This window comes from Lepus europaeus, chromosome 22 (assembly GCF_033115175.1).
Source record: "Lepus europaeus isolate LE1 chromosome 22, mLepTim1.pri, whole genome shotgun sequence".
In the NCBI taxonomy this organism is placed as follows: domain Eukaryota; kingdom Metazoa; phylum Chordata; class Mammalia; order Lagomorpha; family Leporidae; genus Lepus; species Lepus europaeus.
The window spans coordinates 41580761-41592904 of NC_084848.1; the positions used below are offsets into that span (position 1 = coordinate 41580761).

Below are 12144 nucleotides of genomic sequence, written 5' to 3' on the forward strand. Positions count from 1 at the left end.
CATGCTAAGTAGTTTTGCCTAAACTTCAGGAGGAAGGGAGATTACCAGTTGGGTCAGTTCTCACCAGAAAGGCACAGCATGAAGTTAGTTTTTAAAGAGCGCAGATAAACTTGGAGGTGATGCTTCCTGGGGGCAGTGCTTAAGACCTGGGCCTAGAGACCTGGCCTGTCTATCACCGCTCGGAGAACGGAAGGCGGACGATGCCTGGTGGGTGTTCACGAATGCCTTTCCAATCACACGTTACCACTGCAGTGGCCTGCTCCCAGGAGAGTTTTGCTGACCCTCAAGTTTCTATTCCCGCCAATGCTTGGGGAAAGCAGTGGAATTCTAGAGGTGGTTCTGGGAGATTTACGCCAGGTGGGGCGCTGAGCCTCGGGATGGGGCTGCGGCCTTGGGAAATGGGAGGGAGACTCTCTGGAACCTCACCTTTGCCCTCCATGAACTGCAGGGTGGCTGCTGTGATGGCCTTCACTTTGTCCCCTTGGATGGCAATGTCGGCCTCCATCAGCCTGTGTTTCTGTAGCAAGTCCTCCACCTCCAACAAGTGCTTCCCGAACTCAGCTGACAAGAGGTGAGCCTGGCAGAGAGCACAGGGCAGAGGGGAAGGAGGAGAAGTGAAGAGGCCTCCACGGCAGAACGAGGCACCTCTCCAAAAGCTGCGTCCAGGTACGAGTGCACCTCAGAAACAAAATACTCTCCGTGCAGTTAGGCTAATGGCCAGAGAAAGCGGCGGAAGATGGTTCTGGGTGAAGCTCCTGGCTCCTGACATCAGCCTGGCCCAGCCCCAGCCTCTGTGGCCATTTGGGGAGTGAACCAGAAGATGGAAGATCTTTCTCTCCCTCCCTCCCTCTCTCTTTGTAATCTTAAAACATATACTTAAAAAAAATGGATTATCAGATAAGTTCATTTTGGTGCAAAAAACTGAAATCCATGTTTTTTTTTTTTTTTTTTTTGGACAGGCAGAGTGGATAGTGAGAGAGAGAGAGACAGAGAGAAAGGTCTTCCTTTTTGCCGTTGGTTCACTCTCCAATGGCCGCTGAGGCCGGCACATCTCGTTGATCCAATGGCAGGAGCTAGGTGCTTCTCCTGGTCTCCCATGCGGGTGCAGGGCCCAAGGACTTGGGTCATTCTCCACTGCCTTCCTGGGCCATAGCAGAGAGCTGGCCTGGAAGAGGGGCAACCGGGATAGAATCCAGCACCCCAACCGGGACTAGAACCCGGTGTGCTGGTGCCGCAAGGCGGAGGATTAGCCTGTTAAGCCACGGCGCCGGCCCATGTTTTTTTTATATCATGCATTTTTCATGAGCTTTTTTGAAGACCTCTCATAGGTGTAGACTTCAGAAACCTTTTTTTTTTTTTTGCATCAAAATAGATTTATCTTCTAATTCAATTTCCCATAAACTTTTCCAAGTGTCCTCGTATCTGAGTCAGGGTGAATCAGATGCAGGTGGAAAACAGCTGCAGCTCAGGGGAAGAAGCTCAGAGCTGGGGTTTCCTCCCAGGGATGCCTTCAGAATCAGCCACGGGCTGTCCCAGGGGAGCCCGAGCCCCACACTGGGGCCTGGGCACGTGCATTTTTGGAAAATTTTACTTATTTTATTTGAGAGAGAGAGAGAGAGAGAGAGAGAGAGAGAGCGCGCGCAAGAGAGCAAGCAAGCCATCTCCTATCTGCTGGCTCACTCCCCGAATGCTTTCAACTGCTGGAACTGGCCTTGCCCAAGCCAGGTGCAGGAAACTTGATATGGGTCTCCCAAGTGGGTGTCAGGAGCCCACGACTGGAGCCACGCCCTGCTGCCTCCCAGGAAGCTGGACTTGGGAGCCAGGACAGGACTTGAAGCAGGCACTCTGATGAGGGCTGTGGGCATCCTAACCAGTATCTTAGCCACCAGGCCGAAAGCCCGGCCCCAGCAGGTGCAGTTTCTGGCCTGTGCCCTCAGGTAAGACCCCTGGTGGAGAGGGAGCCATAAATTCACTCATTGCCCCTGGACTAGGGTCTGGCTTCTAACCAGAGACAAAGGGGAACCACTCCAAGCTCGAGTCTTGAGGTTCTCAACAGTGTCTCTTTCAGGTGCTTATGCGACCATGAACTTGACCTTCTTGGTTGCCGGGGTTACCGTGGATCTGGGCTGGAGCTGAGGGAGCCTGGCAGCAGGCAGGTGCACTTGGACATGGAGCTGCCTCAGTGTCTCTACGCTGACTCAGGGACGTGTCCCCACCCACCTTGATCTCGTCCATCCAGTCGATGCTGTGTAGCATGTCCTGGAACAGCTTCTGCAGCGCCAGGGTGGTCTCGAGCCTGCGGCGCCGGGCCTGCAGCAGCTCCTGCAGGTAGCTCCACAGCCGCAGCACGTTGTCCTTGCGGGCCGTGACGCGCTTCTGGTCATGGTAGTTCTCTCTCTCCAGCTCCTGGGCCAGGTCCTCCAGCGCCCGCACCCGCTCCTCGTAGGCTGCTGTGTCGGTCTCGATGGCCTCGTGTTTCTTCTTGGCGGCCTCCACAGCTGCCAGGTCGTACCCGAAGTTATCCTGTCCCCGGGGGTGGGGGAGGGGAGAGGAAGAAAAGCAGGAGGTTATGTGAGACTCTCCCCGGCTCACCCTGGCTGGATGCAGCAGAGAACGGAGCGGCTGGTGGCTTTGCTGCCTGTGGCGACTGCTACCTGCACGCTCCCAGCACAGCCCTCTGGGGCCTCCAGGTTGGCGCCGGCAGGGAGGGGCAGCTGTGAACAGATGGTCTACCGCGTGCTATCTGGGGCGCACGGACACTCTGCAGCACTCCCAGAGCACTCGCTACCCCCTTTCTGGACAGAATTTAATTTGATTCTAAGCTCTAAGTGGGAGGAAACAGATGCTCTGATTAAAAAAAAAAAAATCAGCTCTGGGGTCAGTTCTTAGCTGGCAAAGTGCCAGGCCACTTCAAAAAACCTCATGGAATAATGGGATTAAAAGATAACCTCAGAACAAAGAAATGTGGAGATCCGTGCATGGCTCTTACATAACACACAGCTCCACGAACTTTTTGAAGACCCTGCTCGTGTCTCGGTCCAGGAGGCCAGAGCTTGAAAGGCACGCGGCACAGATGAGCTCAGTGCGTCTCCTGGGACTGGCTACGCAACCTCAACTCAAACCCCCGCTTCAGTGGGCAGCCAGGACTGCACCGGAAGGCTCTTTCCTAAACGCTAGACTTAATAAACCCACAAAGTTCTTCCCCGCATGAAAACCCTGATCCTGCCAACCATGGGGTGCTGGGCTGCAGACGCCTGCTGAGAACAGGGGGCTTCCCGCCACCCCCAGTGCTGGGCCCCGTCCCCGTTACCTGGGCCACGAGGCGCTGGTTTTCATTGAGCCACGTCTCTCTCATCGCAGCCTTCCGGTCAAATCTCCGGGCCAGCTGCTCCAGCTTCTCCTGTCGGATGAGCTCGTTCCGCAGGGCCAGCTCCCGCCGATACTCGGCTTCCTCCAGGCTTTCCCAGGCCTGCGTGAGGGGTAGAACAAGTGTCAGGGCACAGGAGAGACAGCTGGGGTCAGGGGTGCCATCTTTCTCCACCTGACACTCTGTGAATCTAGGCAGGGTCTGGCGCTCCTGCCTAAGGAGGTGGCCGATTTGAGGTCAGTGTCAGCCTTTTGGTTTTGTGGCAGGGCCAAGCAAAGGTGCGTGGAGCCTTGTTCTCCAGACCCTTGGCCTAATGGGAGGAGTCTTCAAAAATTTTTATTGGAGTGGGGGCGGCGGTGCTGTGGTGTAATGGGTAAGGCTGCTGCCTCAGTGCCGGCATCCCATATGGACGTAGGTTCGAGTCCCAGCTGCTCCACTTCCAATCCAGCTCTCTGCTATGGCCTGGGAAAGCAGTAGAAGCTGGCCCAATTTTTTGGGCCCCTGAACCACTTGGGAGATCTGGAGGAATCTCCTGGCTCCTGGCTTCAGATCACCCCAGCTCCAGCCATTACAGCCATTTGGAGAGTGAACCAGTGGATGGAAGACCTTTCTCTCTGTCTCTTTCTCTCCTTCTCTCTCTGTGTAACTCTACCTTTCAAATAAATAAATAGGTAAGTCTTTAAAAACAAAATTTTTGTGGGAGAAATGGAAGGAAAAGATCAGCTTCTTTTGGGGTAAAAATTTTTTGGAAGCCATGCATAGATTTTTTCCCCCATAGGATGCATTTTCCATGAACTTCTGAAGAGTCCTCATAACGTTTTTCACCTCTCTGGGTGCTTGCTAAGTTCTTACCGAGCAAACGGTTACCTCTACTCTAACAGAACTTGCAGGTGACGTTAAGTCTTCACAATTATTTTGTGATAAGCAGTGACTATCTCGTGTTCAAAAACCACCTGAAGGTTCCCTAGGGGACAGGCTGCAGGACCCCCGAAACACGGGCTCTGAAGTCCGAAGATGGGGCTGGCTTGAAGCAGGATTCGCACTTGGAAGCAGGTTTAGGAAGCACCTACAAATACTCAGCATATATCACCAACACTACCAAAGACAGTGGTGTGATCTACCCCCACCCAGGGACCATCCTCTGTGTTTGTCTCGGGAGCTCCGTCAGCCCGCTGGCAATGCATCATGGCACACAGTACTGTACCCGATTGATGTCAGACACCAGCTTCCCATCATGGGGTGTGTACACTTTCTGGTTGTTGGCTCTCATCCGGGACTGGATGGTAAACAGTAGGACTTCCAGATTTCCCTTTTCTTGAAACCTGCCAAGAAAACAGAGGTAGGAAGATTGGCGTAAGATCCCCATGGCCCAAAGCTTTTGCTTACATCAGTGTGGAACCCTGGTATCTTAAAGCTTGGATAGTAAAATGCATTTTCTGGGGCCATCAGCGTGGGTTAATGCCCTGGTCTGAAGCACCGGATTCCCATATGGGCGCTGGTTTGAGACCTGTCTGTTCCACTTCCAATCCAGCTCTCTGCTATGGCATGGGAAAGCAGTGGCAGATGGCCCAAGTCCTTGGGTCCCTGCACCTGCAGGCGAGACCCAGAAGAAGCTCCTGGCTCCTGGCTTCAGATTGGCCCAGCTCCAACTGTTGGGGCCAACTGGGGAGTGAACCATTGGATGGAAGATTCTCTCTCTCTCTCTCTCTCTGCCTCTCCTCTCTCTGTGTAACTCTGACTTTCAAATAAATTAATAAATCTTTAAATAAAGTAAAATGCATTAAAAAAAAACAAAAAAGGAAGGAGGAGTTATAGTTCTGCTTAAAAAAGCATCATTTGTACCATCTGAGACTAACGAGGGCTTCTTTGGTTCCATACAAACCAGAGAAAACACAATGCCTACCACAGCATTTATCACTTGCTTCCCAGAGGAATGGCTAAGTGGAACATTCTGGTAACGCCTATCAATATCGAGTTCTACCAGTCGATAGAAAGAAACCTTTTTCTGCCCTGCAAATAATGAAAGCTTCTGACCAGCGCTCCAGTCTTTTTTTTTTTTATTGAGCGAGTCAGTGGAATCCCAGAAGCTGCATTATCCACCTGAGAACAGGATGCACTAAAAGCTACTTTTATCTGAGTCGTGGTGGACCTCCCGCCAAGCCCCACAGCCTGGATGTTCCCAAGAGGGTGGGGTGGGCTGGGCTCTGGGGGAGCCGCAGCCAGGCACTGGGGGCCCACGCTCCAGGTGAACAGCATACTTGTGCATTTCTGCACCTTCCCAAGAACCTTTCCACTTCCACATCCTGGGCGTGGCAACCGAGGATCCCCACCCTGGGTCTAACAGATCGAGTGCTCTCAGGTAAGGTAAGAGGACCAGGGCTCAGAGGCACCGTCTACACAGCCAAGAGATATCACCCCTGTGTGCAGTGCCCGGTACACTCCTTGACGTTGTTATCCGTGCTGAATTTAGGACTTTAAAAGTGGGTTAGTGTCAGATCAGAAACCAGACACTTGTTTATAGTACATGCTAGACCAGCATCTCACCTCTCCACCTTGGAGAGCCATGGATGGAGTGTGGCAGAGGGGTGGCGGAGGAGCAAGGCAGAGGGCACTACCCATGAGTTAGACACCTCTCAGGGCAGCTGGGAAAGCTACAGGCAGGGAGCTGGGAGGCCCAGGGGTGTGTGTATGCAGGTGCATGCTTGGTGTGTGTGCACTCAGGTAAGTGTGTGCCTGTATGGTTCTGTGTGTGCATGCACATGTGTGCACGATTGTGTCTGCACACGTGCTTAAACACGGCTGTGTGAGCACATGTGTGTGAATATGAACATGCATGGCTGAGGGTGTGTGTGCACACATTACAGTGTGCACAGCTGTGTGTACACATGTGCATTCGTGTGCAGGCCCCGCACACATTGGGAAGGGACTGAGGCTTAGGACTGTGCTGCGGAGCAGTGACCTGGAGAGAGAAGGACGTGCAGGGGCATCCACAGAGCCCCACACAGAGCTCAGGCTGAGATCACCAGGCTCATCAGCAGGAAGCAACCCCGCGGTGGAGGTTCTGCAAAGTGACTCGGAAGCCCGAGACCAGGGGAGGCACTGTCCCTGCTTGTGCCCGAACAGCTACGGCCCTTTTATGAGAGCTGGGGGATGGGGTGGGGAGGGGGGCGCCTCCAAACATCCGAGATGCCGCAAAGGTATTCACTTTCTGTTGTAAGTCATTAACGTTCCACGTTCAAAGACAAACTCAAGGTCTTACAATGGGCTACAAAAGCAGCTCCGGCCGGCACTGCAGCTCACTTGGCTAATCCTCCGCCTGCGGCGCCGGCACCCCGGGTTCTAGTCCCAGTCTGGGCACCGGATTCTGTCCTGGTTGCTCCTCTTCCAGTCCAGCTCTCTGCCGTGGCCCAGGAGTGCAATAGAGGATGGCCCAAGTGCTTGGGTCCTGCACCCCATGGGAGACCAGGAGAAGCACCTGGCTCCTGGCTTTGGATCGGCGCAGCGCCAGCCGTAGCAGCTACTTGGGGGGTGAACCAATGGAAAAAGGAAGACCTTTCTCTCTGTCTCGCTCTCTCTCTCTCGCTGTCTAACTCTGCCTGTCAAAAAAATAAAAAAATAAAAAAAAAAATAAAGAAGACAGGGCTCTGGGTGTCTGAACAGGGGGGCGAGTCCTCAGTACTCATTTCCCACAGGCTGGTGGCTGGGGAGCAGGGTGGTGACATGGGGCCACCTTGGCCAGAGGACTGACCGGGCATGCAGTTCCCTTGCCTGGAGGCTGTGCCTTGCGGGTACACGTTGCAAGGCCCGAGCCCACCCTGCCTGTGGGCGGTGGGCTTCCCAGGCCTGCTACCCACTCTCCCAGGTGCCAGGGCCCTTACTTGGGTGGCTTCTCCACGGTGCGGTAGGTGCTGAAGGCCTGTAGCTGCTGCTGGACGCCGGTCAGCGAGTTGGCAAACTTGCGGCTGTTGAGGACGACGATGGTCTGTTCGATCCAGGTGAGCAGGTCCGAGGCTAGCCCGCTGTACTTCTCGATCATCTTCTCAGTCTCAATGGCGTGGTCGATGACCTAAGGGACCACCCTTATTACAACTCCTTCTCATCAGCAGGGCAGTGCCACCACCAGGCAGTCCACCGTGAGGACCACAAAGCAAGGCGCCCTGAAATGGGGGTCCCACCTCTCAAGCCCCACAGTGTCTGAGGTTGGAGCTAAGGCAGAGGGGGTGGACTGGAGGTGGGGGAAGGCCCAGGAACAGGTGCCTCTGTCCCCCAACCCCCATCCTACAGATAGGTAAGTTTGCTGTGCTGGAACACCAGTCGCTGGAGGAGCCAGGGTTTCGGTTATGTTAAGATGCCTGGTAGGAATGGAGGCTGCCACGCCCTGTCCCTGCTAAATACCAGGCACACAGAGATGAATAAGAAACGCTCCCCACCCTGGAGGAACTAGCAGTCCGCCCGGGGAAAGGAGTCTGGTGGACTCCTGGCATACGGAGGGACCTGATACATCTGAAGCGACCCTGAGCAAGCCCACCGCAGCCTGCACCGGCTCTCGTCGGGGGTGCTCCAAGTACAAGGCTGGCTTGGAGCTGAGGTGGCAGCACCAGTTAGGACAGACTGGGAATCTGCTAGGAGTGCAGCATGGGAGCCCTTAACCTGGCTTTGCAGGAAGCAGGTGTGTGTGTGTGTGTGTGTGTCTGCACCCTGTCCCCACCCCCATCCCTGCCCACCACGGCTGAGAGCCCAGGCAGGAAGCTCTTAGCACGAGGTAGGAGTCTGTCAGTCCAGGGTGGCGCCGTGGTTCCAGGCTGTTCGGTACCTTGCCAACTCGCTTGCCCTCCACGGCCAGCACCTTCATCTTGGAGAAGTAGTGATAGAATGCCACCACATAGGTGATGATGGACTTCTCGTCAGGGTTCTCTGTGAAGACATCTGCAAGGGCAAGGGTACCCAATCAGCTTCAAACCAGAAGACAGAGGCTCAGGCTCCCAGGGCTCAGCCCACTGATCCCCTGGCACCCAGGCACCGAGGGACCCGACAGGGCAGGACCAGAAGAATGAAGCCTCAGTGCTCTTAGAGAGCAATGGAATCCCCCATGAGCACCACAGTTTGCAAAAGAAGAGGGAACCAAAGTTCTCGGTGGGCCTCCAGACAGACAGGTGAGGTTCTGGGAACCCAGCAGAGCCCCCTGCCCATCCTGCGCCTACAGCTTGCCCAGCACCTGCACCAGCCTCCCCGAGCCCTGTGAGGCCTGGCTCCCTCCAGCACCGTGAGTGCTTCTTTCATGGCCCAGGTATGGGGCGCTCACCTTCGGGGTCAAGGAGCGGGATGATGCCCAGCTGGCGCTCGGCCACATCAAACGCATGCTCCAGGTTGTGGCGGGCGTTGGAATCCTTCAGCTTGTCAAAGTCAATCAGGTCAGGCCTGGGGAGGACATCTGACTGTTAGAAGGGAGTAGCCAGGGCTGGCGCTGGGGTGTAGCAGGTTAAAGCCTTGGCCTGCAGTTCTGGAATCCCATATGGGTGCCAGTTTGGGTCCCAGCTGCTCCACTTTCAATGCAGTTCCCTGCTACTGTGCCTGGGATAGCAGTGGAGGATGGCCCAAGTCCTTGGACCCCTGCACCCATGTGGGAGACCCGGAAATAGCTCCTGGCTCCTGGCTTCGGATCAGCACAGGTCCAGCCATTGAGGCCATTTGGGGAGTGAACCAGCAGGTAGAAGACCTCTCTCTCTCTGCCTCTGCCTCTCTGCATCTCTTTCAAATAAATCTTAAAAAAAAAAAAAAAAAAAAGAGTGTCTACTCTCTTGCTTAATTCTGGGGAGACCAGCTAGGCAAGGCTGGCGTGAAAACAAGGACTCTGGGCAGATGTAAGGGGGTGGCCAGGCAGCAGAAAAGAAAGGAGAGATGGGAACGGGGTGGGTGCTGGATGGGGGGAGGGGCAGCTGTGAGCACCAGGGCCTAAGGATGCCAGGGCAAAAGGCGAAAGGACCAGGTAGGGCGGAGACACCATTCCCATGCTTCCATGTTCAGCTCCATGTGTTCCCGTAGCCCCAGGGGTGCTGCCTGGGTCACTCCCGCACCACCTCCATCTTCCTACCGGTGCTTGTGTATCAGGGCGTTAAAGGCCAGGCCATCCTTCCAGCTGGAGGTGAAGTTGGTGACGTTGACATGGGGGTAGCTGCAGCCGAGAGAAACAGAAATGTTAAGAGCTAAGAAACTGATCCTTTGTGGTCCCTAAAAAGAGTCCCCACTGAGGGTCCGTAGGCAGGGAGAAGGATGGATCTGTTCCTTCTTGAGCTGCATCACCACCAGGGGGCAGCAGCAAGGCCACGCACAGGGGCTCCCCTGCACAATGCGCCCCATGGACCCAACAGTCGGGCCCCAGCCACTGTGGAAGAGAATCCTGTCTCTCAGGCCCCAAAGAATAGGGTCAGGGTAGACTCTAGCCGCTGTGTTGAAGCTGCCAAGTGGGTCTGGCCGAGGATGCTTAGGGATCCTTTGGGGATGGCAGTGTGGGGGGGCAAGGGGCAGCCAGGGCCTGGCAGGGAGCGAGGGCTGCTCCCCAGGGCATACCCTGCCGTCTTCATCTGGCACCACAGGAGCAATGCATCCTTGGCTGAGCGTGTCTCTCGGCCTTCCTGAGTCTGGACAACGATATCCTGAATCTGAGGGGGAGACCAAGAGAGCCATGAAGTGGGGATTTGCACCTGGATCCGGCCCTTCCTGCTTCTCTCCTCTGGAGGCAGCACCATGCCGAGAGCAACACCACACCCTGAGACCCCCCCGGTCCTTCCCTGCCGTGCAGCTGGCACCTATGGGCCAGCGTAGGGATGGCTGCCTCCTGTGCTAGCAGACAGCTCTAGTCAGCTGATCCTATCAGGATGCTGAGAATCAACTCTGGGACGCTGATTCCTCCCCTGGAGCCACGGTGACCCACGGGGCTGTGGGCCATGAACACTGCATTCGCATTCACAGCTCCTCTTGCCTCTTCAGTCTCCCCAGTTCTGCTGTCGTGATTGCTCACTCTCCTGCAGTTGTGGGGGGTGAGACTGGGCACCCAGGCCCACTTGGACGGGGTGTGCAGTCTGCAGGCTGTTCTTCCCCTGGCCTCACCTCCTTAGGCCAGCTTCTTCCCGTCCCTAAAGCAGCAGGTGCAAGGCCCTGCCTTCCTTCCCTCACCCTTTCTAAATTTGCTAATGAGTAATCTGGACCTTGAACTCCAGGGTGAAACGAAGAAAAAGTCGATTGCAATTTCTTGGATTCAAAATCCATGTGAGGAGGGGGAGACGAGGAATACAAAGCATGTCTTCCAGTGAGATCTTATTCCAGCCACCAAATAATTTCTGTCTCCCCTCTCCAAAGACCGCCCTGTGGGCTGTGCAGCCACCCTGAGCATCAGTGATTGGCGGGGATGCAGACAATGGTTTCTCCATCCAGTCAGCCTTGTCCCCTGGAGCAGCTGCCTGCACCCCCAGAGCCTGCACACTCACTCACATTCTCATTCACCATCTGGTGAGAGCCCCAGCCTTTTGGGAGGCCCCTTCGAGGCCTCGGGCCCTGGGCACCCACCTGGAAGCGGAGGATGATGGTCCAGATGAGGCCGAGGACCAGGCGGTGGTTGCCGTCCACGATGTCGTGGGAGCCCATGTTCTCCAGGTGCACTCGCTGCTCCTTGAGGAACTGCAGGGCCTTGTCCACATTCTCCAGGCAGTGGATGCGCATCTTCCCCTTGGTGGGCTTGGGCTGGGGAGAGCAGCGGCCCCGCAGGCATGGAAGGGGCTCTCCTGTCAGCAGCACCTACCCTCCACCCTCTGGGCCAAACTCCAAGTGCCACAGTCACCCATCATCCCCTTTCCAGCCCCTCTTCTCAACCACTGAGAGCTCTGCCACCAGGCTGCACCAGTGTCTTCTGAGTAGTTGACAAATGACATTTGAACATGGTAACCCAACAGAGCACTTAGTAGGCAACAGGTGCGCTTCTAAGAACCTCACTGCCCGTTGGAGGGAAGACTGATTGTTAACCCAGTGATTGATAATGGAGCCAACCCTGCCAATCAGCCTCCTCTTTCCTCTCCCAGCCCCACTCCGGGTCACTGTGATGAATGACAGCTGTGTCATCTTAAGGGCTCCTGGCGGTAACTCTCTCCGCTGGGCTCCCAGTGCAGGGGAAGAGGCAGAATGCCAGCCCGGGGTTGGAAAGACCACAGCAGAACATGGCACTCTGTCACTCAAAGCTCCAGGGTCTCCGAGTGCTTCATCAGGTACAGATATCATTGCCCTGTTTTATACATGGAGAAGATGGAGGCAAAGAGGGCGTGATGGGCCCAAGGGCATAAAGGAAGTACTTATGCCTCAGGGACCACAGTGTGCCAGGGGCAGGGAGAAGGACACAGCTGAGAGTGTCTTTGAGAAACTTCAGCTTGCATGACTGGGGAGCTTCCCAGAGGAATGCAAATTTCTCCAGCAACCTAGAGGTCTCAGCCTATAGTACCAGGAAGCTGAGGGCTGGAGCATGCAGGCCAGCTGTGGATGCCCCAACCCCATGAGGGTCAGGAGCTTGACATGGGGGCGGGCATTTGGCTTACAGGTGAAGGTTCCAGCTAAGACATCACGGTCCATATCAGAGAGTGTGGATTTAAGCCCCGCCTCCAATGCCTGACCTCACTTCCTGCTGGTGCACACCCTGCGAGGCAGCAGGGATGGCTTAAGTAACTGGGTCCCTACCACCTGCACGAGAGAACTGGACTGAGTTCCTCCTGGCTTCAGCGCAGCGGTGGGCATTT

The 12144-nt window shown here is 55.5% G+C and overlaps 1 protein-coding gene across 1 annotated transcript in view; it reads right to left on the reverse strand.

Moving 5' to 3' along the window:
• Positions 1-12144, reverse strand: part of SPTB (spectrin beta, erythrocytic) — a 76435-nt gene that overhangs the window by 40007 nt on the left and 24284 nt on the right. Inside the window, exons 3-12 of the mRNA XM_062181783.1 lie at positions 10931-11104; positions 9935-10026; positions 9459-9539; positions 8670-8785; positions 8181-8293; positions 7246-7433; positions 4572-4689; positions 3311-3469; positions 2221-2523; positions 427-577 (exon numbers count right to left, since the gene is read on the reverse strand). Coding sequence (XP_062037767.1) covers positions 427-577; positions 2221-2523; positions 3311-3469; positions 4572-4689; positions 7246-7433; positions 8181-8293; positions 8670-8785; positions 9459-9539; positions 9935-10026; positions 10931-11104 — 1495 coding nt within the window. The remainder of the gene's footprint in view (positions 1-426; positions 578-2220; positions 2524-3310; positions 3470-4571; positions 4690-7245; positions 7434-8180; positions 8294-8669; positions 8786-9458; positions 9540-9934; positions 10027-10930; positions 11105-12144) is intronic.